The following is a 25,153-nucleotide window of genomic DNA, read 5'->3' on the forward strand; positions in this document are numbered from 1 at the left end:
TGGCTTTGTAGAGAAAGTTTGGTGATTTTTTTTTTCTGCTACCCTTGCAGTTTGTGCTTTCCTCTCCTCGATGTAACAAAAACAACACGGTTGTGTCCCAAACTAAACATTCCCACACAGCGGCTGGTAGTCTGGCTAGATCTCTGACACCAACATGCCCACCACAGACAACCCAGTCCTGACGCTTGTTTAAAAGAAGATCCAAACTTGATGTGCTGACAAATTCACTCAGCAAATGAGTTAATTTGTTCATCTGGTGACGATGCATATTGACATTTCAGTAGCTCACTCCTACATCAGTTAGTGTTGAAAGCAGTGAAACGCTCTCACGCGCTCTTTCTCTTTCTCTATCCCGATTCATCCGGTCAGGCCGTGGCCCAAACGCGGTGCAGTAAACCATGCTGTCAATGTCCGAGCTCTAAAAAGCACAATTACAGAGGACCTCGACTGAATAATTTAAAGAGCATAATTATTGACCTCTATCCGAATTCCTCTGAAAGGTACATTAAGATATAGAAAAGCGCTGGAGGTGGAAGTGGAACTGAGGGGAAGAGAGGGAGTGTGTCTCCCCAGGCCTCCCTAATGCACTCTCCTGCTGTACTCTAACTTCCTGTGGACCCCTAATGTGCCCGCTGTTCGCTGGCCTGATGAAGACTACAGTTAATGAGGCCCCTGTTTCTGAAATGAAGTATCTCTGAAACCATCAACATGCATTACTATCAAGCCGCCACCCCCCCTACCAAACCGCACGTATATACACAAACACACATCACCACCGGCATTGTCCCAAAACAGCATACACACGTATACATAAACCACCATCACCCCCCATTTTCCCCACCTTTTAGTGCCACCATGGGTTCTGGTAGGCTGGACCAGACGGGGGGGAAGGGTGGAAGTAGGGAGAGTGCACAAGAGGGTGGGTTTTTTTTTTTGGAGGTGGGGGGTGTTTGAGGGTTAACTGTCCCTCAGGGGGCTATCAGTGAACTGGGCAGCCGTCACTGCTGGTGTCCCTGGTTCTCAATTGACAACCAGGCTCTGACAGATTAGCAGCTAGTCAAGAGGAATCCATGGCCCAGGACACGTTCAATCACTTTTCTCAAATTTGGCTGTATATATGTGACTGGATTTGAATAAAGGATCACTAGTGTGTGCATGTGTGTGTGTGTGTGTGTGTGCACTGGGGGGTCGTTGAGAGCTGGCAGCAGGCTTGGGGGAGGATACAGCGAGATGAGGCCTTTTTAATTAAAAGAAAATATTTGTGTTTGCATACTATCGTGGATGGAACCTGGGACAGTTCAGAGAATTCTGGTTGTTTAATGTCTCGCTCTTTAAAGTGATTTGGGGCATTTCCAATGCTCTTTGCATACATGCATTTTTAAAATTTCAATTAGGCTATACATTTTTTAAGTAAGTTTTAGGAGTTGTTCACAGAAAAACAGAAGATTTTTGCTTTTTTCCTGAGATAAATGACCAAAAATTTCTCCTTTGAATTGTTGTAAGAACAATTAAAAAAAAAAAAAAAATCCTTTAGGATGGACTTATTTATCAACGCAAGAGCACCACTGTCTCTGCTGTATTTCAACCAGGAAGGATAGAGGGCACTGAAATAATTAGGCAACTTCTGTAACATCCTGAATGCCAAGGACAGGTGGATTAAAGTATTAAAACAATCGCATTTCAGTCTTGAAATAGTCCTGTGCACGACTCAGCACCATGCGCATCCGTTCAAGTTCAGCTGCCAGCTCCATAACGCCACAGGAGAGGGATAGAAAAAAAGCCCAATCCCATTAGCTACGTACATGCATCTCAGCAGACCTGCTGGAAACGTGAGCAAATCTCAGCGATGATTATCCCCCAAAGCTCTCAAATGATAATACATAATCGAACTGTACAGAGGATTTCTTTGAAATCACACAGCCAGCGAGCACTAATTTGGGTTTCCCCGTTTGTGTTAGAATCTGGTGCTTTCCAGACGAAACAGAAGAGACTACCGCAATCAGTCGCCTCTGCACCCAAGGAGACATTTAACGGCTGTCCTCCAATTAGAGACCCGAGAACGCAGCTCCCTACATTAGGAGAAGGAAATTATTTAAGACAAAGGTTAAGACACGAGTTCACATTTGATTCTATTTACAGTGCAAAATTAATAAGAAAGCAAAGTGCTTCGTGGTGCGGGTTTGCTCAAACATTTGGAAGAGTGATCTTCACTTTAATCACGGGTGTTAAAACACAGCCCTGTGCTTTCATAACCACAGACTATTGGAATACAAGGGTATTGAAAAATACCTGTTCTTCTGCAAAATTTGTAAAACACCAGCTATAACGTTAGAGTTAAGGCTTAAACTACAGTCACTTTTTTACTAGTGCTTTGAAAGAGGGGTTAAGAATACTTGTTGAATTATTTTTAAAAACTCCAAGTGAGCTAATTACTATCACAGGGATTTTATTTTATCAGAGAATGAACCACTTATTTTATATTTTTTTATATGTATCAGTTATTTCATCAGCATCAGTTGGCTGGCTCTCTGAACTGAAGCATCTACTTTCATAGATGTGTGAGAGGACAACCAAAAAAATGGTGAAAAACATATTTAAATCTGTCTGTTTCTAGAAAGTAAGTGATGCAGTGCAGTGTTTTTAATTGTATTTCCTATGTGTACATATAGCATTCAGGTTACACAAGCCACAAAGAGACCCTCTTTTCTTACAATTGACAATAATTAAGGTGAGCTCTTCGATGAAATCTAAGCCTCTTAGCCGACCTCCTGCCATCTGTGGCTCCAATATTAGAGCTCGGGGAGCTTCACTCTTTCGCCTTGTGGAATGAGCAGAGAAGAAATAAGTGCTGTCTAAACTACGAGTCAGAGAACCACGGTCAACCTGCTTTCACAGTCGTGTCATGGAGGTGGAATGAACCGTCTGTGACAGAAAACAAACAGGAAGCTGAAAGAGGAGAGAGAGAGAGAGAGAGAGAGAGAGAGAGAGAGAGAGAGAGAGAGAAACCTGTGCCCTTCAGTCTCTCCCAGTAAAGACACTCTTAACCAGGTCTGACAGCTGACAGCTCCTTGGCAATTGGGGTCAGTTAAAGGAAAAGTAGCTCAAGTTTTGTTGAGGCTTTGGCTTCAGAGATGTTCAGGAGCCACTGCCCACCGCAGCATCAAAGGGGATTATAGGGACAGGGCCATCTGTTGCCAGAATAAGCGTGAGCCCTTTTATGTCTCTGCTTGTATGTTTGTGTGCCTGCGTGTGTGTTTTTGTGAGTGTGTCTGTGTTTGTTAGAGAAAGACAGCGAGAGAGAAAGACAGAGAGGATCCCTCATGTCTATGTACTTTTAACTTAAAGGGCAGCAGAGGTGTGGGGTGCAGCCTACACTAGGGCAGACAACTGGTTTTCATCTTGCCTGGGGGCACTAAAGGTTACAATCAGGGCAAACGGGCACATCACTATCACATGGCGGAGTCCCCTTAAAGGTTAGGCAGGCCATTCAAGTATGACAGTGCAACACTCTGAGTGTATGCAATCAGTGCCAATGTTACGATTCAGGGCAGGTTCTACACAAAACAGACTTAAAACACAGGGACTGTATCGATGTTCAGCGCTGGCTTAATGAAAACAGGATCCTGTTCTTACCGTGAATAGTCTGTCTTTTGTCATCCAGGCAAAGCACAGAACTTGTTTTTGTTGTGGGTTTACTGGAACACAGTGCCAACCTTGTTCCCCCTTCACCTCTCTAATTTGTTTTGGGTCCTGTTCCTGGCCTCTGCCTGGGAATGTTTTCTCCTCAATAGTCTGCTACCTTTTAGCTGAGCCGCCCAGTGCTTGACCTACTGCCGACACTTATTTTCAGCACTCTAATTGTCGTTTAATCACATATCAACCTGTCACTTAAAGACCCCCTTTTTTTTTTTCATGGGGGAACATTTGCATATGTTGTAAAACTAATTCCTATCGAAAGCTCCAGTGGCTGTGAAAACGGGCGCTCTGTCTTACTCCTTTACTTTCACACCTGTGTAGACACAGTTAAGCACGAGAGAGAGAGTAAGACACACATACACAAATACACACACACACATACACACAGCAAAGTCTACTGTATCTCACCTTAACAGACAAAAACACACATAGGCAGACGCCATACCTGATATTCTCGATTCAGGTAGTTTTATCACATTTGTTAACAGTGTGTGGTGACACGTAGCGTGTTAGAATAGGGACAGCGACAGGAGTGATTCAGAGTGCATGTACTCGCGCGAGCCAAAGCGAAGGTGACAGTGAATGTGTGTGTGTGTTATAAAGGAAACAATTAGAGTTAATAATGTATCACTCTTCCAAATGTTACATTCATTTGTTCACACTTAGATAAAGCTACCGCAAAATAGGTTGTGTCGGGTTTGCCTGGCAGACTACACTACATTTACATTATCACCCTTATACATCGAGGAGCCATGTTCCGCTTGAGTGGTGGCAGCAGAGTAGAGGGGGGGAGTGAGAATCATGTTTTTCGGGCCCAAGGAATGCCAGTCCTCAGGAGAGCTCCCCCTCTAATTACAGAGCTGGGGAAAGAAAGCTCTTTGTTCCACCTTTTATTACATTAATTGATAAAATGGAGCTCGGGTGGAGCCGTCTTATAGGGGGGAGGAGGAGGGGACAGGGCTGGGGGTGAACTGACGGGGATGCTTTGGGCAGATGAAGGTGGGCGAGAGGCTTTTGGAGCTGAGGTCCTATTTTCAGAGGACTCCTAATCCCGTTAGGGGCCCCCGATGGTGGAGCAGCCCCAGCGCTCTGCTTTCCCAGAGGCCCCGGTGGCTGCAGATTTGAGGAGGGGAGTGGTGGCAGGCAGGGGCAGACGATGGTGTGGTGGGTGAGAGTCCCGGCAGCGTTGTCTGGGCCCAGGCCTTAATTAACTGTCTCTTCAGGGGGTACTGAGGGCCACACTGAGACCCTATGTCACCACCAGCAAGCACTGAGACGCTTTAAGAGGAAGTGGCATCTCACCCACTGTGGAATCGTGGGAAACCCTGTGGACCTTTAATATGGACCCCATACAGCGCAAAGCCATATAGATGTCGCAGGACATTAGTGGGGCTATTTTATGACTGGTTATTAGTTTAGCACAAATTGTACAAGGGCTTGATATTTTTAACAACATCACAGCCATCCAATTATAATCTTAAAATGAAACACAAAAGGGGAAATATTCTGAAATCACCATTTGCTTTAAATATGACTGAGATGTTAGTATTTCACAAAACTAAAAGGACAATAAGTTCCATTCCTATTTGTGCGGGATTGGCCAATCTTATTTGTCAGTGGTTAAGTAGCTGTAACAAGCTTTGTCAAGGCTGTAATCAGCTTCTGCTCGTTTAGGCTACCTGCAGACAACAGGAGCTGAGAAGTGCTGGTACAGTGGCCAAACGGAGTCTGAATATGTTACAGAGGCAATTAAGCATGTTGGTGTGTGTGCATGCACACAACAGAGTCAGAGGTGCCAAGCCGGGCCAAACACAGCTCATTGAAATGTCCATCTTAAAGCCACCCAAGTTCCTCATCTCCCCCTCCCTCCGACAACCAAGATGCTTCAAGACTGTCAAAAGCATTTTCCACAAAGCTGAGGAGAGGGCAAGGGGAAAAAAAAGGACCTGCCACTGTCACATGCATACTTGCGCGTGCACACACACTTGCGAGGCTGTCAGGTAAATTAGATCTGAAAGCTGACAATTTCTGACCATATTTCCTTGATTATTTCGAACAAATGCACACCAGCCGCTCTAAGGAGATTAAAGTGACATAAAAGTCCCGAGTGGGAGGAGGGAGGGCAGAGAATCCAGGTCACCCCCATTTGTCCCCCTGCCTGACAGCAGCTATATCGCTATCCAATCCAATAAAAGTCCCCCCCTCCTTTTGCTTTAATTAATTTTACAGCTAGCTTGCTTAATTACTTTCAATCAAAATCCTCTTGCCATCACAAAATTAGAAATGGTTCAACTCCATTAGTCTAAATTCTTCATTTACATACACAAAGACTGTCAGCTCTTGCTAAGCAAACGGCCTCCTGCTTGATGAGATTGTTTTTTTCCACACACTCTATCACTCTCTCCCTTGCACACATGCATGCGGCTGTGGTGTTAATTTTTTTGAAAGGAGAAAAGTAGCATAAAATTATTTGATCCCCTTACTTAAGACATTCTCCGCCTAATCAGGGTTCAGGTGAGCTGTGGTACACATCATCCAAGGTAATGGAGAGTTGCGTGTGCGTTGACAACTGTCGAAATTGATCACATCCACAAGCTCGTGTCAAAAGAAAACTGCTCGGCCTTAAACAACGCATCACTAAATATGCACCGCATATAAGGGATAAACAGAATTAGTATATAGTATAGTAGCTTAGATCATGTAAATGGCACTAACTAGTTCTTCTTTGGGATTAGCTATTATATCCAAAGCAATAGATGAGCTGCAGATTACCCGGTGACACACGGTGCCCTATAAATCTGACTCCTTTGTGGCAGGGTGTCACTAGTCCTGACTCGACTGTGGAAACTAGTGGCGCACTATCGGCGGTTGGCTGCTGTGAGCAAGGCAACGGGATTTTTCAGAGGGGTGAGGGCCCATGCCCTGCCGCCCGATCACTTCAACTTGGCACACAGGCATCCTCTCCATCACACACACTGCCTCAGGCCTGCACATCATCAAGAATTAAGGACATGCAGATAGGGTTTGTGCACTGACCAAAGTGAAAACCCAGGCACACAAGAGCACACACATACACACACACATGTGCACACACACAAACACTGACACACACACTTTGCACACACAGTAGTGCCATAATTAGGTTCGGAGATGAGGGCATTAAACTGGTATAATGCACTCACTGCTGCAGCACACTACCACAAAATATATCGACACTAAACCTACATAATCATCAGTGACACTCTCCTATTGCTTTTAATTTCCTACTCACATGCATGCGACTCAGCAGGCCCAGCGCAAAACCACACAACACAACAGCCTTTGATCTTCTGTGTTCAGATCATCTTACATCCGCTGCTCTTTTATAAAGGTAGAGATGTGGGGGGGGGGGGGGGAGAACACCTTGAAAAGGTAAAAGGTATGGGGGATTGGTAGTATTTCCAAACAGTGTGCCACAGTCTGGAAATGCTTATCAAATAATCCCCAACAAGTGACCAAGGGTTGGTGCAAGAGGAAAAAAGAAAAAAAAAAAAAAGCAAAAGCCATCTCCTATGGGCCGCCACGCTGACTACAATGCAGGTCTGACCTGGCCCCTTTACTCTGTGTCTGCAATCACCGGTTTCCCTTGCCCTCTTTAACCAGTCCCCATTAACACTGTTAATTATCCAAATCCATCATTCTTGGGGTAAATGAAGACTGCCTCTTTAATTCAATTTAATAGGATCATTTTCCAACTCACGTTCACTTTAGCCCCAGCTGCCCGCCCACTAGTCCCCCACCGTGTCTCCCCCCACTGTATCTGGACTCCCTTGGCTGTGTCTTCTATGGTCTGGCTCTCTCCCATTGGTGGAAGGGGAAGGTGATGAGGGCTGGGGCTTGATGGCAGCGATGGGCCGACACACTGTTGATCTCCCAATGTCTTGTCTTGGCTCGGCTGGTGGCAAGCAGCAGTTCAGGGTTCCCAGTCTGCTGTGCACACTGCTTGCCGCACACTCACTCACACACACACACAAGCTCAGAGTACCAGCCATGCTCACTGGGGCTTTGCTAATCCTGTCACATCAGGCCACGTTGGCTGAGTTGAGGCCTTTAGCAGAAACCCCCCCACCCCACCACAATCACCACCTCTATGCACCTCCACACTTTGCCACCACTCCTTCACTGACTCCTCTCACTCATTCATTCACTTCCTCTCTCTCACCCGCTTGTTCATTTCACAAGGTCATGGGTGGCTGACTACGGCACGCGAGTGGTGAATCGGGACAGCTGACGAATCCCTGTGTCCCAGTCGTACTAGCGGTACTTATCTTATGGCAAACGCACAACATAAGAAAATGCTGTGATATGGAAAATTATTAATACTTTTATGGTAACTTTGTAACTTTTTTTCAAACTTGCAATAAATTTTGTTGTGTGATCATATAAAAGATATGACATTTCATCCATTTCAAATGATTCTAAAATGTACCAAAATCTTTCAGATGCCATTTTAATGATTAGGTTTTACTTGAAGAGACTGGCATTTAAGTCACCCGCTATGACTGTACGTCATCAGAATGTGTTTATAAAATATACAGGTGTCATTTTGTCTTTTCCTGCCTTTAGTGTGTCATAGTGGTATCAGTATTAAAACACATTTTCCATGAAACATTGCCAGACTATGGAAACTGGACACTCATGCCCTTTAATCTGACTTTCTATCTATATAATTACAGCTATATCAAGACTGACTTCGGCGGTGTTTTATATGCCTTCTAAGAATTTCCTTACAGAGAACTTTCCATGATGAGGCCAGTGAGACATTTCTGTAAGTTCAAAAACAATTATAAATCACAGCACAAAAATGAAATACCCAATGTGAAAACTTATTTCCAAATGCTTACAAACATTAAATGGGAAAAAAAAAGCCATGAGTGCACAGCACTGTGTCACAAAGCTGTCCGTTAAAGTCTCTGAAGAATATGTTTAAGTATTAGCTCCCCTTATCCCATTATTCAGTGTGAGGGTAAATTTGCCCCCATTTCCACAGTACACCCCCCTCCCATCCCCCACAACTAAACACACTCAAATCTACACATGCACACCCAAACGCACACAGCGTTCCCTTTAAATTTTTCCCAGACTTTCATTGTTTAGCCATTTGAGACAGACACTGGGAGAGTTTCAAATGATTTTAGCCATGATTTAATTTGGTTTGTTAAAGGGTGATGTCAGCACAATAGGAGACGAGCCTCTAAATCCACTACATTCACCCAAAATGCCCAGATGAGATAATCATTGGTGACGTCTACGAAAACACTTATTATATTTGCCCATCGCCTGGCTGAAGCTGTTAAAACTCATCAGCGTTATTCCCACTTTTTTTTCTCTTTCCCAGAGAAAAAAAAAAATTAGCTCAACTTATAGTCACAACTGTCACCCCTTTTAAAGAGACAGAGCAACGTTGCTGTGGCTGTGGATAGAGTTTATAAATGGAAAAAGACAGGGCAGAGGGATATTGGGTGTCTATTCAATACTCATTTTGTTTACACCCAATACTAATTAAATAAAACACGCACAACTTTTTTATTGGTTTTACAGAGATCAACAGTTTCGAGGAATTTGAACAAGAATAGTGTCTGCTGTGGTTACACATTTACTGTACATTCCTCATTAACAAGTGCTAACAATAGGCTGTTCTTACAGCCTAGAAACTGTGAATGAGTATTGCTTGTCCCTTAACTTGTCCACACAATTTGAAAGGGCTTGGGGCTGACAAGGCAGCAGAGGAGATAAGAAATGGATCAACCTGAGCTTTTCTCATAGCTTAATTTATTTTAAATCCAAGCCCTATTTACACACTGCACACCGGCAGGCCTTGTCAGCTCCAACTAGCACTGAGATATTTAAAACCATTAATGCTGTACAGCGGCAGCCTGTGAGTGTATGACACAAGCTGTCGCTGTGTGAAACAAAGCCAGATCTCTAACTGCCACAGCTTCCACTTTTGAACACAGCACAGTCAAAAAAAAAAAAAAAAGAAACCATGCAGTCAGACACTGTGATAAATACAGCAAATGACAACTACCAGACCTTTCTAAATGTGAGAAAAAAAAGTTTAAAAAAAAAAACTACTATCAATAGAACAAAGCGTGCTACAATGTATTCCTCATCTAGTGAACGCAAAGGCCAGACTCAGTATATCTTTAGTGAAGGGGCTAGCCCCATAGAGGCAGGGGTCAGGATATGAAACACACAGGCTATGCGCCTCCCGACAGGATATCCTCATGGATCAGCAGCGGCAGCCATGTTGACCCGCCCCATTATTAAAGAGGCTAATCTGTTCAACATGTCAATGTTAGCACTTTTAGCTGCGATTAATAAAAGAAGACCCCAAGAGTGCTGCGTGTGCTTTTTCAGTGCCCCAGGTTGTTTTCATTTAGTTTGTATTTTTAGTGGTTTTCGCTGTTTGGTAATTCAAGAGTCCTCTTTTATGCTATTAGCATAAACATTGTAAATTATTAACTTTGTTAAAAGAATTATAATCGGCCCTGAATCCTAAGCTCTGTAGCAGCTTTGTGTGTTTTTCCCTTTCCGCCACTGGCAAAGACTCACTATGGCATTGCAGATATCATTAAAGCAAATGTAACTATATTTTATAGATACGGAACAATGAGCACGTGATGCCTGACTTTGTGGCCATTTATGTGATGCTTAAAATGTATGGCCCAGTGGCTTTCACAGACTGGTAGTAATAGAACTGCTCTCTAACAGACTTGCTTTCTAAGTGCCTGGTGCTGTGTCTTAATTTGTAATCTAGTCAAACCAATTGTCCGCTAGCTAAAAAGGTCACAGAGACAATAGACTACACAGGCTCCTGCAATGTAGGGAAAGCCCAGGGTGTCTTTTGTAGCTTTTTAACCAAAGATGTAATTAAGACACCTTCATCTTCAGGGGTGAGAAGGGCACCAACAAGAGTCTGCTGGAAACACAAGAGAAACTTCACATTGCTGATAACAGAAGTGAGATGCACACTCAGATAGAGCATTTAAATAGAGGTGAAAAGCACCTGTCTCAGCAGCAAAATGCCACCAGTGAGGACGTTTGCGGAGTTTACCTGTTTGTGCAGTCAGCGTGTGATTTTATACATTGTGACCAATGACTGTGGTGAAGAAAGCTTGTTGGGGAAAACTGAGTGATGCAAAGCAACACAGGAGAGGCAGAGGGGGGGACTTAAAGGACGTGATTTATCTGGGCTTGATTGCGTGTTAATCGAGGTTACGTGTATTAAGTGGAATCTAATTGGAACAGACACTGGCAGTCTGACAGATCGACATGATGCAGATGGATTGAGGGGGAGAGAAAGGGGGAGTGAGGGAGACAGGGAAAGGAAGAGGATATGGCGAGAGGAGGGTAGTGGAGTAGTGGAGTCGTGGAGAGGCAGAACAGAGGCATAAAACGTACCATTTCGCTACTATACATGGCCAAACAGAAAGGGTTTTGTGACGCCAGGCATTAAAAGAAAACCACCGGAGCCTTTAAAGCAGTCGGATCACAAGAAAGAAAAAGAAGACTCTGTCTTTAGCCTCGTCTCACGTGCGTCTCATGATTGGCGGCTGATGAGACATGTAACCCTTCTAGAGGAGGACACACACGGGTGAGATTGTGAGTGACAGGGCACAGCACTGTAGTTTGCCCTCCCCCTCCAGTTGCCACAAACATTCATTTCAGCTTTATTGGAAATGAGGGGAAAAAAACACCCCTCCGAAAAGAAAAGAGGAAAAAAAAAAAAAACACGAGGTACAGAGGCCGAGTGACAGCTGCCGGAAAATTTCTCACCTCGACGAAGGGAAGAGCAACTGTTCCACCGGTCCTTCTGACTCTCTGCTCCTCCTGACAGGCGACAACTGTTTCGAAGGCCCTCTCTGCTCCCCAAATCTGAAGTATTTAGCTAGTGAGCTGAATGACCCTTTCAAATGTTACCAGAGTAATAGACCGTAAAAGATGACCACCTGTTAAGGCCAAGCAACTGCTAAGTCGTATCCCACAGACTCTATGGACAAATAAGGAAAACATTGTGGAAAAGGTTCAGAGAAAAGAAATGAAGATCTGAAGTTGAAGATACATAGATGAAGATTTCATGGACATAATTTCTATTGTAGCATTGCTCTGAATTGGTCAGTGTGGCTATAATTGGTAACAGGGGATACAAAGTGTGAGTGACAAGAACGGCCTCAAAGCAGCGCATAGCCCAGGAGCTAAAATGACTGTCACAGTGCCATTATCTAAATCTGGGTTAAAAATACAGTAGTTGCCGCCAATCACTTCTGCTGATAGCTGGCCTAAATGAAGGGGGTGACAACAGCAAATGAATGTTCAAAGGAACTCAAAAAAAAAAGAAAAGAAATAAAATGTGTACTAAGAGGTGGGGAAAGCAGGAGAGAGAAACAGAAAAAAGAAGTAAAGAAAGAAATGGATAAAGAAAGGAACTATGGGCACAATTTAGAGGTGGATTGCAGGATACCACAGCACTCGAAACTTCACTCATCAACACAAAATGCCCAAATTGTTCCCGACATGATCCCGTCATAGCGCAGAGACAGAGGAGTTGCTTCGGTCATCCGTTGATTTGATCCATTATGACTGTTACACTAATGGCATTAATAAGGGCAAAATTGCTATTTTGAAACACAGAATTTTCATCCTCTTCATTTGGCTAACCTTATTGCCTTTCTCCTCTTCCTACATGAAAGCCCACTGTGTGTGTGTGTGTGTGTGTGTGTGTGTGTGTGTGTGTGTGTGTGTGTGTGTGTGTGTGTGTGTGTATGTGAGTGGGTGTATTCGAGTGCGTCTGTGCCCCCACCATGTAATGGCTATAAGGTCATCTCTATTTGCCAGGCTTGGTGTACAATGTTGTCGGATTGCAACATTTTGCACGGTTTAAAAACAACAACATGAGCTTTGAAATTTGACTCCCTGCTATTTTTGATAGATTGACTACAATGTTGTATTCACCAGCTGGCCCTACTAAAATATCCTAACCTCATTTAACACTGTCACAATAAATTTAGACAAAAATCTCATGTACATCCATTCAGTATTAAAAACTAAAACTTCTTCAAGTAAAATGGACAACACTGTGTTACATTAAATAACACTGGAAACCTGTTTTAGAGATGTCAAGACAAGCTGCTTAAAATCCAAGTCTATTAAAATATATATGTCCTTGAAGTGCATGTTACATTTACTCCAAACTCACTGTATCAGCTCAGCCAATGTGTCTGCAAGTTTCCTGTATATTTGTGCTGAATGTGAGTATATGTGTGTATGTTCAGCCCTCATCAGCCTCTAACATTGAGAGGAATGACACACTGTGATCAAGGACATGAATTGCTCATTGATTTTTAGGGGCCAGCTTAACTATCCATTCCAATTGATTTTTAGCTTTGCTGGGTGTGCGAGTTATGGCAGTTTTAATGTATCATCTGTATGTGTACTCATCACCCACTGCAAGCGGATTTACATTAGTCTGTGGAAAATGCACGTACAACACCATGTGCAAATGTGGGACAGGGACTTTTTCCTTTTCGCTTCTTTTTCTATTACATATTCCAAGAAGCAGACGCCATAAAACCTCTTATGTTTTATAATAGGTGAGAAAAAAAAATCACCTTTAACATGTTTTTTTTTTTTTTTTTTTTTTTTTTATAACTTAGCCATTATCTGCTTCTGAACTTGGTAAATGATCTATTGAGCATTGTTTTTTATCTTGATACATTCATGGAAAATAAAACCAAAGCATGTGAATGAACTATAATCCCCTTTAATGCTTGCCAGTGCTGTTTAGAGCATGTTTTTTCAGCTTGCAGTATCATGTAGCCACACTAACCAGAAAAGAGTAGAAATTTCAAAAGGGCTCAGGCCACCATGCAGCACAATGAGACATACCATTGCTTTGACACAAACCATCACCGTGGAAAAAAAAAAAAAAAAGAGCAGATAAGTTCAAGACTCTTTCAAGACCTCATTTTTTTCGAAACAGATCTAAAAGTAATCTTTTTCCATTTAGGACTAGGTTGCCATAATAACTCATATTACCCATCAATTAACAATTAATATAAACTATTAATAATCAATGGTTTGATGATGTAAGAGACAAAGTCAGAGCAATGTGATCCAAAAGGCGGTCTAAAGTCATCTGTCAGGTAGAAAGTCATTAAAATAGGGGCTCGTTTTCCTGCGCCAAGCTTAGGTTTCACTGAGGCAGGGATACATTTCTATTCTTCAGCAAAAGGCTGTGCTCTCATATGATATCATCTCCTTTAGAACATTACTCTCAATGGCTTGTCTTTTTTGTCTTTTGTATTTTTCTCCAATTCAAATTGCCCTTTTTTTTCCCTACAAATGGTTTGGGTGAAGCGGTCCTCTATGTGAGGTAACTGCCTTTTGTTCAGTGAAAAGGACTGCATAAAGCACACTTTACTCCATCCTTTAAAAAAAAAAAACAAGTCTGCTTAATTAATGTTTTACAAGTGCTGCTGTATTCTTAGTCAAAAAAAAAAAAAAAAAAGCCTCTATCAAAGCCGGCAGGTTCAGATTACGTACGCTAATTGAAATTCTGAATTTCTAAGCCAACTTCTTTTTTTTTCCCTGCTCCCACTCTTTCTCCCTGCACACACAATAAAGCCTAGCGTTTTGTAGTCCACAAATGACATCAAATCATCTAAGTAATATGGGCTTTTCTTTTTTTCCTGTATTCTCATGTTCTGCTAGTGGGTTCATGAGACAGCTTAATAAAGCAGTAAATGCTTGGGGAAGCCTGAGAGCCTACTATGTGTGTGTATGTGTGTGTGTGTGTCTGTGTGTGTATGTGTGTGTGTGTGTGTGTGTGCGCGTGTGTGTGTGCGTGCAGGCACGTCTGTGCCTACGTGCACACGCATGCTCTCGTGTTTTACCTCCACCAGGGACCTCAAAGCAGAAGGCAAAGCCTGGTTCCACACTCAAGCAGATTTTCCCAAAGAATAAAGCAAGAATAAAGCCAATGAACAAAAGAGAATGACTAATACCCGAACCAAAGCCAAAACTAAGACACTTATCTCACAGGTTGACATTGATAGAGCCCATATTAATGCAGTCTGAGCTAAATGAATACAGCATAATTTACAGGTTATACATGCATTAGGTGCTGGTGGAAGGCAGGCTGTGTGAACAGCTGCAGGTGTGGGAGCACAGAGCCTGAGGCCGAGCTTGAACAACCATCACAGTCACCAAACGGCTCAATAGAGGAAACATAGGTTTCTACGCACTGGTGGCAATGATCTGAGCTGTAGCTGGAGACTGGATCAACTAGGATATGAAACAAAATCTTTTTAGCTCAGCTCATACTCTGCATATACATACATGTTTGTTTACTAGGGGAGGGTTTTAACCTTTCCGACATTGTTTATCTGGCTAGGTAGCTGTGGCGGGCAATTACACAAATTACAAAGTTTAAAAAAAATGTCATCCTTGATAACCTTTGTTCTGAGTTAATCATTGCATGGAAAAAAAACTGCTTCTCTTCTCCTCTCTTTTATATTTACCCAAACTCCTTCCGTTCAACAGGGTATTATTTTATTGGCTTGTTTTGCAAGCATTATAACTTTGCATTCTTCTCCCAAGGTCAGTTGTTAGTGTGCCACGAGGAGTATTTACACATGGGGCTTTTCAGGTCAGTTCCATTGTATTTACATCAAATAATTTTTGATAAGGGATGTAAAAGACCTATAAACCCAACATCATAAACGGGAGAGGTGTAGCTTAAATAAGGACAAAAGATCAACGGCTGAATTTTTTCTTATCTTAGACACGTTGATATTTTTGAGTCAACTCTCTTCACTCCCTTCCCACACAACCCCCACCTTTCTCCCTCTCTCTTGACGGAGCTGAGTAGAAGCGTGGACTTGTTAGATTTAGTCCAATGGCTTCCCAGTGCGGCCAGCAAGCAAGCTCTTGTTTCATAGAGAAGTACCTCCCCTGTTATCTCCCTAGCACTATAATCACTTAACAAAGACTTGGGCATTTGCACAAATTAAAACATCAATAATGCATAAGTGCTTTTCAGTTTTGAGCTATAGTGTCCCTGTATTGGGATGAAATACCCCCTCTACCAGTGGAAGAACTCGAGCTCGCCATCTTCTGTCCCACAAACGACTAAAAGAAGCCACGGCCCTGCTGTGAGCAACAACCCCCCTTCTTTTAAAGCTGAGGCTAAAGCTGTGGTGAACATTTGGGATCTGCTTTGGTAACAGGACAAAATGGCTGGGCTGAGTGGGATGCGGAAGTTGTTTTAAAGCAAGAGGCGGTAAGTGGTGGTGGTGCATCAATGCAAACAGGCAACACCCTTGAGTGGCGCAGCGTGGCATCCTTCCATAAACAACACCACCGCCGTGTCCCCGACATTTATGATTTGTGGTCAGAATGGCAACACAGGCCTGATTCTAATCCAAGTCTGCATGTTTGCCCTATCGTTACATGGCTAAATCTGCCCGACCTAGTCTCTTATTTTCCCAGATGAAAACACCAGACGTTTCATATGGTTGTCAGTTGTGCTTTGCCTAAAACAAGTCATATGAGAACATCACACTTGGAAAAGGAAGGGAAGGGCGGGGGCATCATGGGAACGAAACTTAGTGACAGTTTGAAACCAGGATGCTGTTCAGGCTACTGTTTAATTTGAAAAAAAAAAAAAAAAACCTTCTTCATATTTATTACTGCAGTTGTGAATATGAACTGTTTAGCGCTGACTATGGAGGAGTTAAGCATTAATATTGGACTTGTAAATCCATGACCAGTACCGTTCCAACACCAATAGAGGACGAGCCATCCTATACAGATGGCCTCAAGGACAATTAGCAGTAATGATTGGTTGCCACATAAATGAGGGAAATTCTATTTGCTACTGCACTTGCTGATGATCACACACCAAATGCCTCTGACAATAATATGGATGGCTGCTTTAAACTTGAATGTTACTTGTAAATGCTGGTTAAAATACACAGCACACAGGAAAAGAACATTTCTAAAGCATCCACTGTATCTCTCTATTTTATTCAAGGAATACAAAATAAAGAAAGGTGGAACTTTAAATATTATCCAAACACCACATTATCATGATGAATAAAGAGATGAGACAAATAGCACGGTGATCTAAAATATTATCTCTTCAATCATATCCTTTTCCCCAGATATCTTCATTTTCCCCCTCCCTTCTCTGTCAGTTAGTCTGGCAAACAATCCCCTTGTTAGCAAACTGTTAAGACAGCCGCTTGGTACACAAATTGCGCTCGACCAAGCGAATTTGTTTTGCAAGGGTGACCTGTTTAATCATCTCATTTTCTTTGGCGGACATTTATTCATCTGGTTTCCACGGTTACAGAGAACATTAAGGGGCTACAGTAATAAGGCTGGAGAGTCAAACAGGTAATAAAAAAATTAACGCCATTTTCCAGCAGCCGAGGACAGTGGGTGAAATGAATCAAGGGAGAGGGGAGAGAAGCAGCGGGGGGAGCAAGAGGGTGGGGTGTGGGGGGGCTCCAATATTGTCCAAACAATAAGCCTTAGCGGTTATTTTACTCTGTAGATCAGGTGGTGCTGTTATGGACATGACACTTTGGGCACAGAGCAGGAGAGATAAAGCTTTTAAAGTGGCCCTGCTCCTTTTTTATTGTCATTTAGCGATTACATATCAGAACAATTAAAAGTTATCCTGCGATATCTATTAACTTTGCTCTTTTTTTATTTCTCCTGTGTTTCAGATGGAAAATAATATGGACTCCTGGCAATGCAACGTGTCATTAACAGGGCAGGGACAAGATGACATTTAGATGCCCTAGTGAGAAATGTTTCGTAGTCTTCCAAAGTTGAATCATGTTTTCTAATGTTGTCTTCTGGACAACTGAGCAACAGCAGAAGAAAAAGAAAATGAACCTTGGAGCATACAGAATTTATCTCTCACACTGTTAGAAACAGCGACCTGCACGCCGATTGAGAGAGTCGAACTTCTTGCCAAATATAGAAAATTCCGGCACAATAGGGGGAACAGGTGCTGAGGGCCCATAGAAAGTGACGAAGCCGAAGAGCTGGGTTGCTGCTCAATGCCAAATAAGGCAGTGAGACACGTTGTACCAAGGCACAAAACAACCTACTGTAATGCGATTTTCTAGGTCTGACGACTGTCACTGGTTCCCCTACAAGCTACGTTAAGACAATATTTAGGAGTGTTTTCCACTTTAATAATAACCGAACAAGAAAAAACAAGCAACAAATTTTATGCATTACTCATTTCTCCACTCCTTCCAAAAGTATTTCTAATTGACAGCAGGGCTTTGGCACTCCTAAAATATGCACAAACGTTCTCAACCTAACCCTTAATCATTTAAATCGTCTGGTTTAACCTGTATCTGGGCATTTTATGACTCTGCCAACACCTGTCCCCCACCCTTGTAAAAAACAAACCAAACTGAATTCTTTATTTGTTTTCTGTCCTGTTACTTGTCTATACGTTGTTCCGGGGGTGGCTCCGGAGTGACTGAGGTCGGAGAGGGAAGCACAACCGATGGCAGACAACGTGTCTCAGGAGAGGGAGGGAAAAAAGAGATGTCAGGCGACCCAGCCTCACACACACACACACACACACACACACACACACACACACACACACACACACACACACACACACACACAAACGTAAGATCCGCGCTCTAACATCAAACACACCGCTCGCGTGTCACAAGGAGCAATCTCCCCTCCTCACCCTTGACTGAGGCAGGAGCCCGGAGAAACAAACTGTAGTCATACACGCAGGGTGAAATCCCCAAAAGGGGATACAGAATGGACAGCAGAGAGGGAGAAGAAAAAGGCTAAGCTGTGGCTATGGGACTGCCAACTGTTCTGCTAACAGCCTCTTAACAGGTGTGGGCTCTAGAACCATGTAATCCTATCAAGTTACCAAGTTAAAAAAAAAAGAAAAAGAAATCCGGCAAACTGCAAACTCCTGCGCTCTTCCCCTCTCTCCCTCTCTCTGTCTTCTCTTCTCTATCTTTCTCCGTCTCTTTCTGTCTCTGTTGGCAGTGACAGAAACGAACAGCTGGTCTTCAGATTTATCATGTACAGACAGTAATTATTGCTGGTGCTGCCTGCTACTGACCCAAGCGAATAGAAAGTCACATGAAAAAAAAAAAACACACAGCAGAAGGGGGCTCTGAAGTTGAGGGGTGATGGGTTGTAGGCTGTGTGGAAGATGTGTGTGTGTGTGTGTGTGTGTGTGTGTGTGTGTGTGTGTGTGTGTGTGTGTGTGTGTGTGTGTGTGTGTGTGTGTGTGTGACACAGAAGAGAGAGGAGGGCAGTGTTTAAACGTCACTACGTTCCTGTTTGCAGTCAATTACGGAACGAGGACAGGGGTATTGGCTCTGTAACTCGGCAGAGCAAACATTTCCTCGCTCGCAGTGAAGGTGACAAAAAAAGAGGTTCCCTGTTTGTTTGTGTTTTCTTTTCGTTTTTCTTTTTTTTTTTTAACTTTCCTCATATCAAGAACAAAGCCAGAGACAGTAAATCAGGCACCGAATTCCTGTCAAAGAAAAGGTGACAGAGAAATGAAACTGAGAGATGTGCTCAACACTAAAAAACCGTGGTAAAGTGAGAGGACAGATTTGTTTCAACACCTCCTCTTCTCATCTTTTAAGTTTTTTTACCTCACATCTATGATTAACTAAACTCACTAAGAATTATTGATTAATTCAAAAAAAAAAAAAAGGAAGGAAGGAAGAGCCATGAAGGGCCAGATGTTAGACCACACAAAGTGTTTCCGTCATTATCTCAACCCAGTCTGACCCCACCTGCTGTATTTGTTCCAGAGATAAGAGGGTCAGGAGATAAACTATCAATTTATTACCCATGTCAATCACTGTCCTTGTCATTAAATAGTTAACCCCGCATATGCTGCTTCCTTATATACACATGCCAGTGTAAGAAAGTTGCGGTCTGTCACATTCCATACCCACTAACCTAAGTACGGGCTGCTTCACACCTTAAAGACCCCCTGCCACATTTAAAAGGATTAGTCACCACATTTTGTGCCGGCTTAATCTCTCTTTCAGCTGGCCTAATAAGTGCGCTTCGATAAGCAAAGCATGCAAATTCATTCATGGCCAGTGGAGACCATGCTTTCAGACAAACGCGCCAAAGTTTTCCACTCTGCTAATTACCTCTTCATTTTCCCCCTTTCCCCTCTTATATGGCATATCAACGACTAGAGATTATTCTTCTCCCTTACTTTGCATGAAATTATAATTTCATATGTAAGATTAAGAAATAGAGTCAGGGAAAAAAAAGTTACTGGAAGCTTCTCTCTGGACTCTGCACACAAGAATACATGACACGGCATATTCAGCTGTGAGATTAAAAGCAGGATTTCTTTTCGGCTGGTTACGCTAACACAAATGAGAAAGTAAGATGGAAAAAAAAACATTTTTTTTCCAGAAATATATGAAATGATGAAACTTCTTTTTTCTAATTACTGATATAATTCATAATTCATCACCATCCCTTTTAAGATAGTATAATTAAAAAGGACATTTTACCATATTCATTTCCTTTACTTTTAGCACAGCAGTTTAACAAACATGTATTATCTGTGATAGTAAAAACTTCGCCTGTTATATTTTAGATAATAAAGGCAATGAAGACCCAAGGTGCAACCTGTTTATCATTCTGGAATATTTCTTCACCGAGTATTAATTAGGCCATTACTCCAGATTGGTGACGGGGAGCTTTGAGGTTTTAATTAGGTGCTGGCCACTGCATGAGTGCACAAGAGTGAAGAAAGGGGGTGGTGATGCCACTTGCCTTGCTCCTGGCCCATATCAAGTAGCCCTGAACACTTTGGCTACTGCGGCAAGATGCATGGCAGCCCACGTGCATCTGGAGTTTATTTGATCGTTTGATCTCTGATGTTTCCTCTTTCTGCCGTTAAAAAAAAAAAAGGGCAGTTGGTGTGATTTGGGTATTAAAAGACGGGGGTTAAGGTAATTATGGTGTTGGGTGGCTTGTGTCTGATGACTGGGCACATGCTCAATCAGGACTCAGCTGTCCCTCTCTTTCTGTCTACCCCCCCTCAACAGACACACACGCACACACACACGCACACACCCACACGCACACACACGCACCTCCCTCCCCTTGTCTGCTGTCTGTGTTCCCCCTTCTCTCCCCCTGCCACTCTGCTAAAACCAGGCATAACACACACAGCCTCGCGTAACATCAATCAAATACTGAGAGCGGACCATAAAACTGCACAAACATATACACTGCCATTTACTACTGTATTTGACACTTTTTTAAATTGTTCTGCTCCGGTATGGAAAACTACATTTAAAGACAAAAAGGAAATGAATTAAGGCAGGAAAATTAAAAGACAGAATCCACTGTGGAGCTGGGTTTTAAGTAGAAATTAAAATTTTGAAATAGAATTTCCCACTTTTTAACATTTTAAAAAAAGTCAAATAAAACATGAATAGAGACATTTTTTTCAACACTTAATTCAATCTAACTCAAAGAGAGTGATGTAAACTGTGCCAGTGTATTTGAATGCATATGTAAGTGATAACAAAAAATCATCTATTTTGGTATCGTTTGAACAGAGTATTTAAAAAAAAAAAAAAATCTTGAGAAGGTGAGTGTTTTTCCTCGGTTGACAAGGCGATACTAATCACCTCGTTGCTAAGAAGCACTCTTCCCTGACAAGGCTCCTTAGAATACAAGGATCCCCCAGGAGAAATCGGCATGAAAGAGGTTAAAGACAATGACTCGCATTTTTTTTTCCTTCCAAATGTCTCCCTGTTAAATTTATTTCAAAACTCTGTTAATCTGCTGTACACAACATTCCCATTAGCATAGCCCAGCCCCCTAATAAAAATTCCGGCTAGTTTAATTAAAAAATGTAAATTTACTGTCATCCAAGGAGCAGCAGAAATAGGAGTGCAACAGCATATTTTATTGCTTAAGACATCAAATTGATTCAGGTTATTGCTAAATTGTGATAAAAGGTTATTGAGGGCCTTCAGACCTGGGCTTGTTTTTCTCCCTCATTTCATTCTGGTTTTGTGGAAGGCCGTAAAAGATGGAGAGGGCCACAAAGGGTTAATGAGACAACTCAGTGAGGGAGAAGGCAATCAACATTATGACTCATAAGAGGGTAGAAAAACATTTTCCAAGCTGACGAAAAGTTTGAAATTAGGGTGTGTCACGATAACAGTTGTACTTGTTTGTTGTTATTTTAAACCGTAATACAGGACACCTTAAATAACCAGACAAAATGACTGAGCCCTCATGTCTGTCTGTCGTGTTTGTGAAACCCTGTGGTCATAGTGATCTGCTACACAGTCTCTCAGAGTTTTGTTTAAAAAGAAACATCTTCTCTAGATTAGATTTTTTTTTTGTAAATTTCTCATTAATATTGCCATTTGCAAGTTAAAGAGCAGAAAAGCCTACGTAGTGTCAGGAGTGCTGAACGCCAAGATTAGACATCTAGAGAAAACAAATAATTGTTAAGGGGATTGAAATAAGGTACAGAGACAGTATGTAACTGATAAATATGCGTATTAAAAATAAGAGCCTATAGAAAACCCTGCTCTTGAATGAGGCTTAAATTACAGATTTATTTTTAATAAAAATATGAAAATTCAATAATATAGAATAATACTGTAAATAAATATTTTTTGAGCATCCTTTCTGCAAATTAAAACACTCTGACACCATATTACAAATAACAGCCTACTCAAATATACCCACAATGTTTACTAAATATTTATACACTACAGGAGTACAAAATAAAGAGTTTCAAAAATAGGGCAAACAACATTTATCATAGTCAAAGGGAACCCATAATGTATCTAAAAAGTTACAGTTTAGTTATTGAGTAGTTATATTTATGCATGGAGCAAATAATGAAATACACAGGGACTAGTGATACATACACACGTATAAAGGGAAGACACCACTCAGTGCATGCAAACACAAAACACACGCATACAGAGAGCACACACGAAACAGAAAGAACTAAATGTGACCGTAAAAAAATGAGTTCATTTGAAACACACACAAAACCCTTCTTATAAGAAAAGTGCTGAGGAGAGTGACGCTCATAAGTATGAGGTGTAATCCAGTTACAACGGGACAAGTTTATCCTCCCAAAAGTACGCACAGAATGACTGTTGTTAACCTGACAGTTACAGGTCAAATAAAATTTAAAACAATCAGCCCCATATCCGCATTTGCGGAAAAATGCTGATCACTGACAATTTTAAATAAACATTTTAAAGAAGTATTGCCTTTTTTTTTTTTTTTTTTTGCTAGAATTTCTCCTAACATGTAATGCATTTGATTTCTGAGCATGTTTATATGTTAATGTAACACACACACCGACAATGTATGTACAGTAATTAGGAGTACCTGGAAAGGTGTTAGCACTGCTCCTGTTCCCCTTTACATGTGTGTGACAACATAAGCAACACAACAGTTTGTTTGCTTTGTCCCCTTGGCAACAAACCCTTAGGCCATTCACTGTACCCTAATGGCATTGCCATTGCCTCTGTGGGTAAAACCGATACCTGTATTTCTACAGTACGAAATGCTGGCTTTTTCAAAAACATGTAATTAAATGAAGGCACTAAACAAGCAGGAATACACGGGTGAAAAAAAAAAAAAAAAAAAAAAAGCCTGACAGGGAGTTGTGTTGGTCTCATGTCCTAGAAGAGAAATACACTCTGACAAGAGAAAATGAAACTGGCTTTGTGAACTTTCTTCACATGTGTGCTGCGTGTAACACAGCGTCATGAGTCGTGTGCTAGAGAAATGGGCAATCATATTTGATATTGCAGTCACCTTTGGGCACTGTCAAAGAGCTATAAATAAGGGTGTCGCAACACTTGGGTATACATACGCACTGGCACATAGTTTAATCATGAACAACTTCCCCTCTCTGTATATTTAGTCAGAGATAAAGGCACACCTTAAACTGTCAGCTAATAAAACATACCTAGCAAAGACAGAAAAAGAAGAAGAGTACTCACCATATTCAGGGAAGTCGAAGTTAAATCCTCTCAGACATGTAACTTTCATAATATTACTCAACTCTGTTAGAAAGTCATTCGAATGTTGGTTGGTGGAGGGGAAAATAAAGCGGAAAAGTAACTAGATTAAAAAAAAAAGGCTTCCTTCAATCATGCACTAAACTCCTTGACATGTAATCTGTCAATAGTTTGTTGCTGAGATAATGCCGGCTGCCACGAGTGGATTTGATTGGCAGCTTAGGGTCTGGCCCCTCCTTCCTGTGGTTTGACGGGGGGTAGGTGAAAGAAAATGTAGCCTCCCCCTTCCCCGCTCGCTCTCTCTCTCTCTGTCTGTGTCGCTCTCTCTCTCCCTCTGCCTCTCGTGCGCTGCCTCTCTCTCACTCTCTGCTTTGCTCCCATACACACACACACATGCACAGACCAAGCTGTTGGTGATGTTGTCTGAATAGGCTGATAGGAAATTATGGCAGAGGAACCGGAGCAGTTTTTTTTCTCCCTCCCTCAGTGGGCTGGCCTTTTCCATCTTTGTGGTCTTCTAGCCTTTCAACTCTCTTGGGGTGGAGCCTCCACTGCCTCTATTCAAATGAGGGTAGCACATCCCTTTGAAAAAAAAAGGTTTTGGGGAGGAAAAGATTACACGTTTATTAAAAGATATACTTTTATTGGGCAAGTATTTGAAGCTTTTAGACGAATTATTTAAGTCAAACAGTGTGACTGCCTGTAAAAGCTGCTTTTAAAACAGACATTTTATTATTGTTTTATATAAAGTACAACTACAGTGAGTGAAAGGATATTTAAGGAGACAGCCCAACTATTAATTCATCAGTGAATGTCATACATTAAAGGGACGCAATTATATTAAGGACATTTCAAACTCGATACAATAGACATGTTTGTCCTCAATCAAGTGTTTTTAAAATATTTGACACTTTAGCTTGAAGCAAATACCTCTTTCACTTCTCTCACAAAACAGGGATCTTCTCTATTTCAGTGCCTTGTAATATACTTTCTTTGCCTCTCTCCCTCAGAGCACACTCTTTCTCCTTCCCTCCCTCTGATAAGCTATCAGTTTTCATTGTAATTTCGGGTGAAATGATAAACGACAGCCGTTACCAGGTGACAATGAATACTTTATAAGACAAACCCCTTATTTGCCTGGCAGTTTCTTCCGCAGTGGCATGCAAAGTGCCTCTGGACCATTTGTACATATTGCCCATATACTGTAAACATGGCTCTGTGTCAAGAATGTGGAATTTACAATGTGACGCAAAATAACAAAAAGGTCTAAACTTTGAAAGGTCACTGGATATTCCTGTTTTCCACAGCAGTTTTATAGAAAAGAGGAAATGAACAACTTTATGGCTGTGAAC

General features: G+C 41.9%; 1 protein-coding gene across 1 annotated transcript in view; it reads right to left on the bottom strand.

Moving 5' to 3' along the window:
* casz1 (castor zinc finger 1) overlaps positions 1-24,245 on the bottom strand; it is a 77,361-nt gene extending 53,116 nt beyond the window's left edge. Inside the window, exon 1 of the mRNA XM_041063858.1 lies at positions 23,784-24,245. Within this exon, the coding sequence (XP_040919792.1) occupies positions 23,784-23,832 (49 nt within the window). The 5' untranslated portion in view covers positions 23,833-24,245. The remainder of the gene's footprint in view (positions 1-23,783) is intronic.
* Positions 24,246-25,153: the final 908 nt, after the last annotated feature.

The sequence above is a fragment of the Toxotes jaculatrix genome, chromosome 2, assembly GCF_017976425.1.
Source record: "Toxotes jaculatrix isolate fToxJac2 chromosome 2, fToxJac2.pri, whole genome shotgun sequence".
NCBI classification, from domain to species: Eukaryota; Metazoa; Chordata; class Actinopteri; family Toxotidae; genus Toxotes; species Toxotes jaculatrix.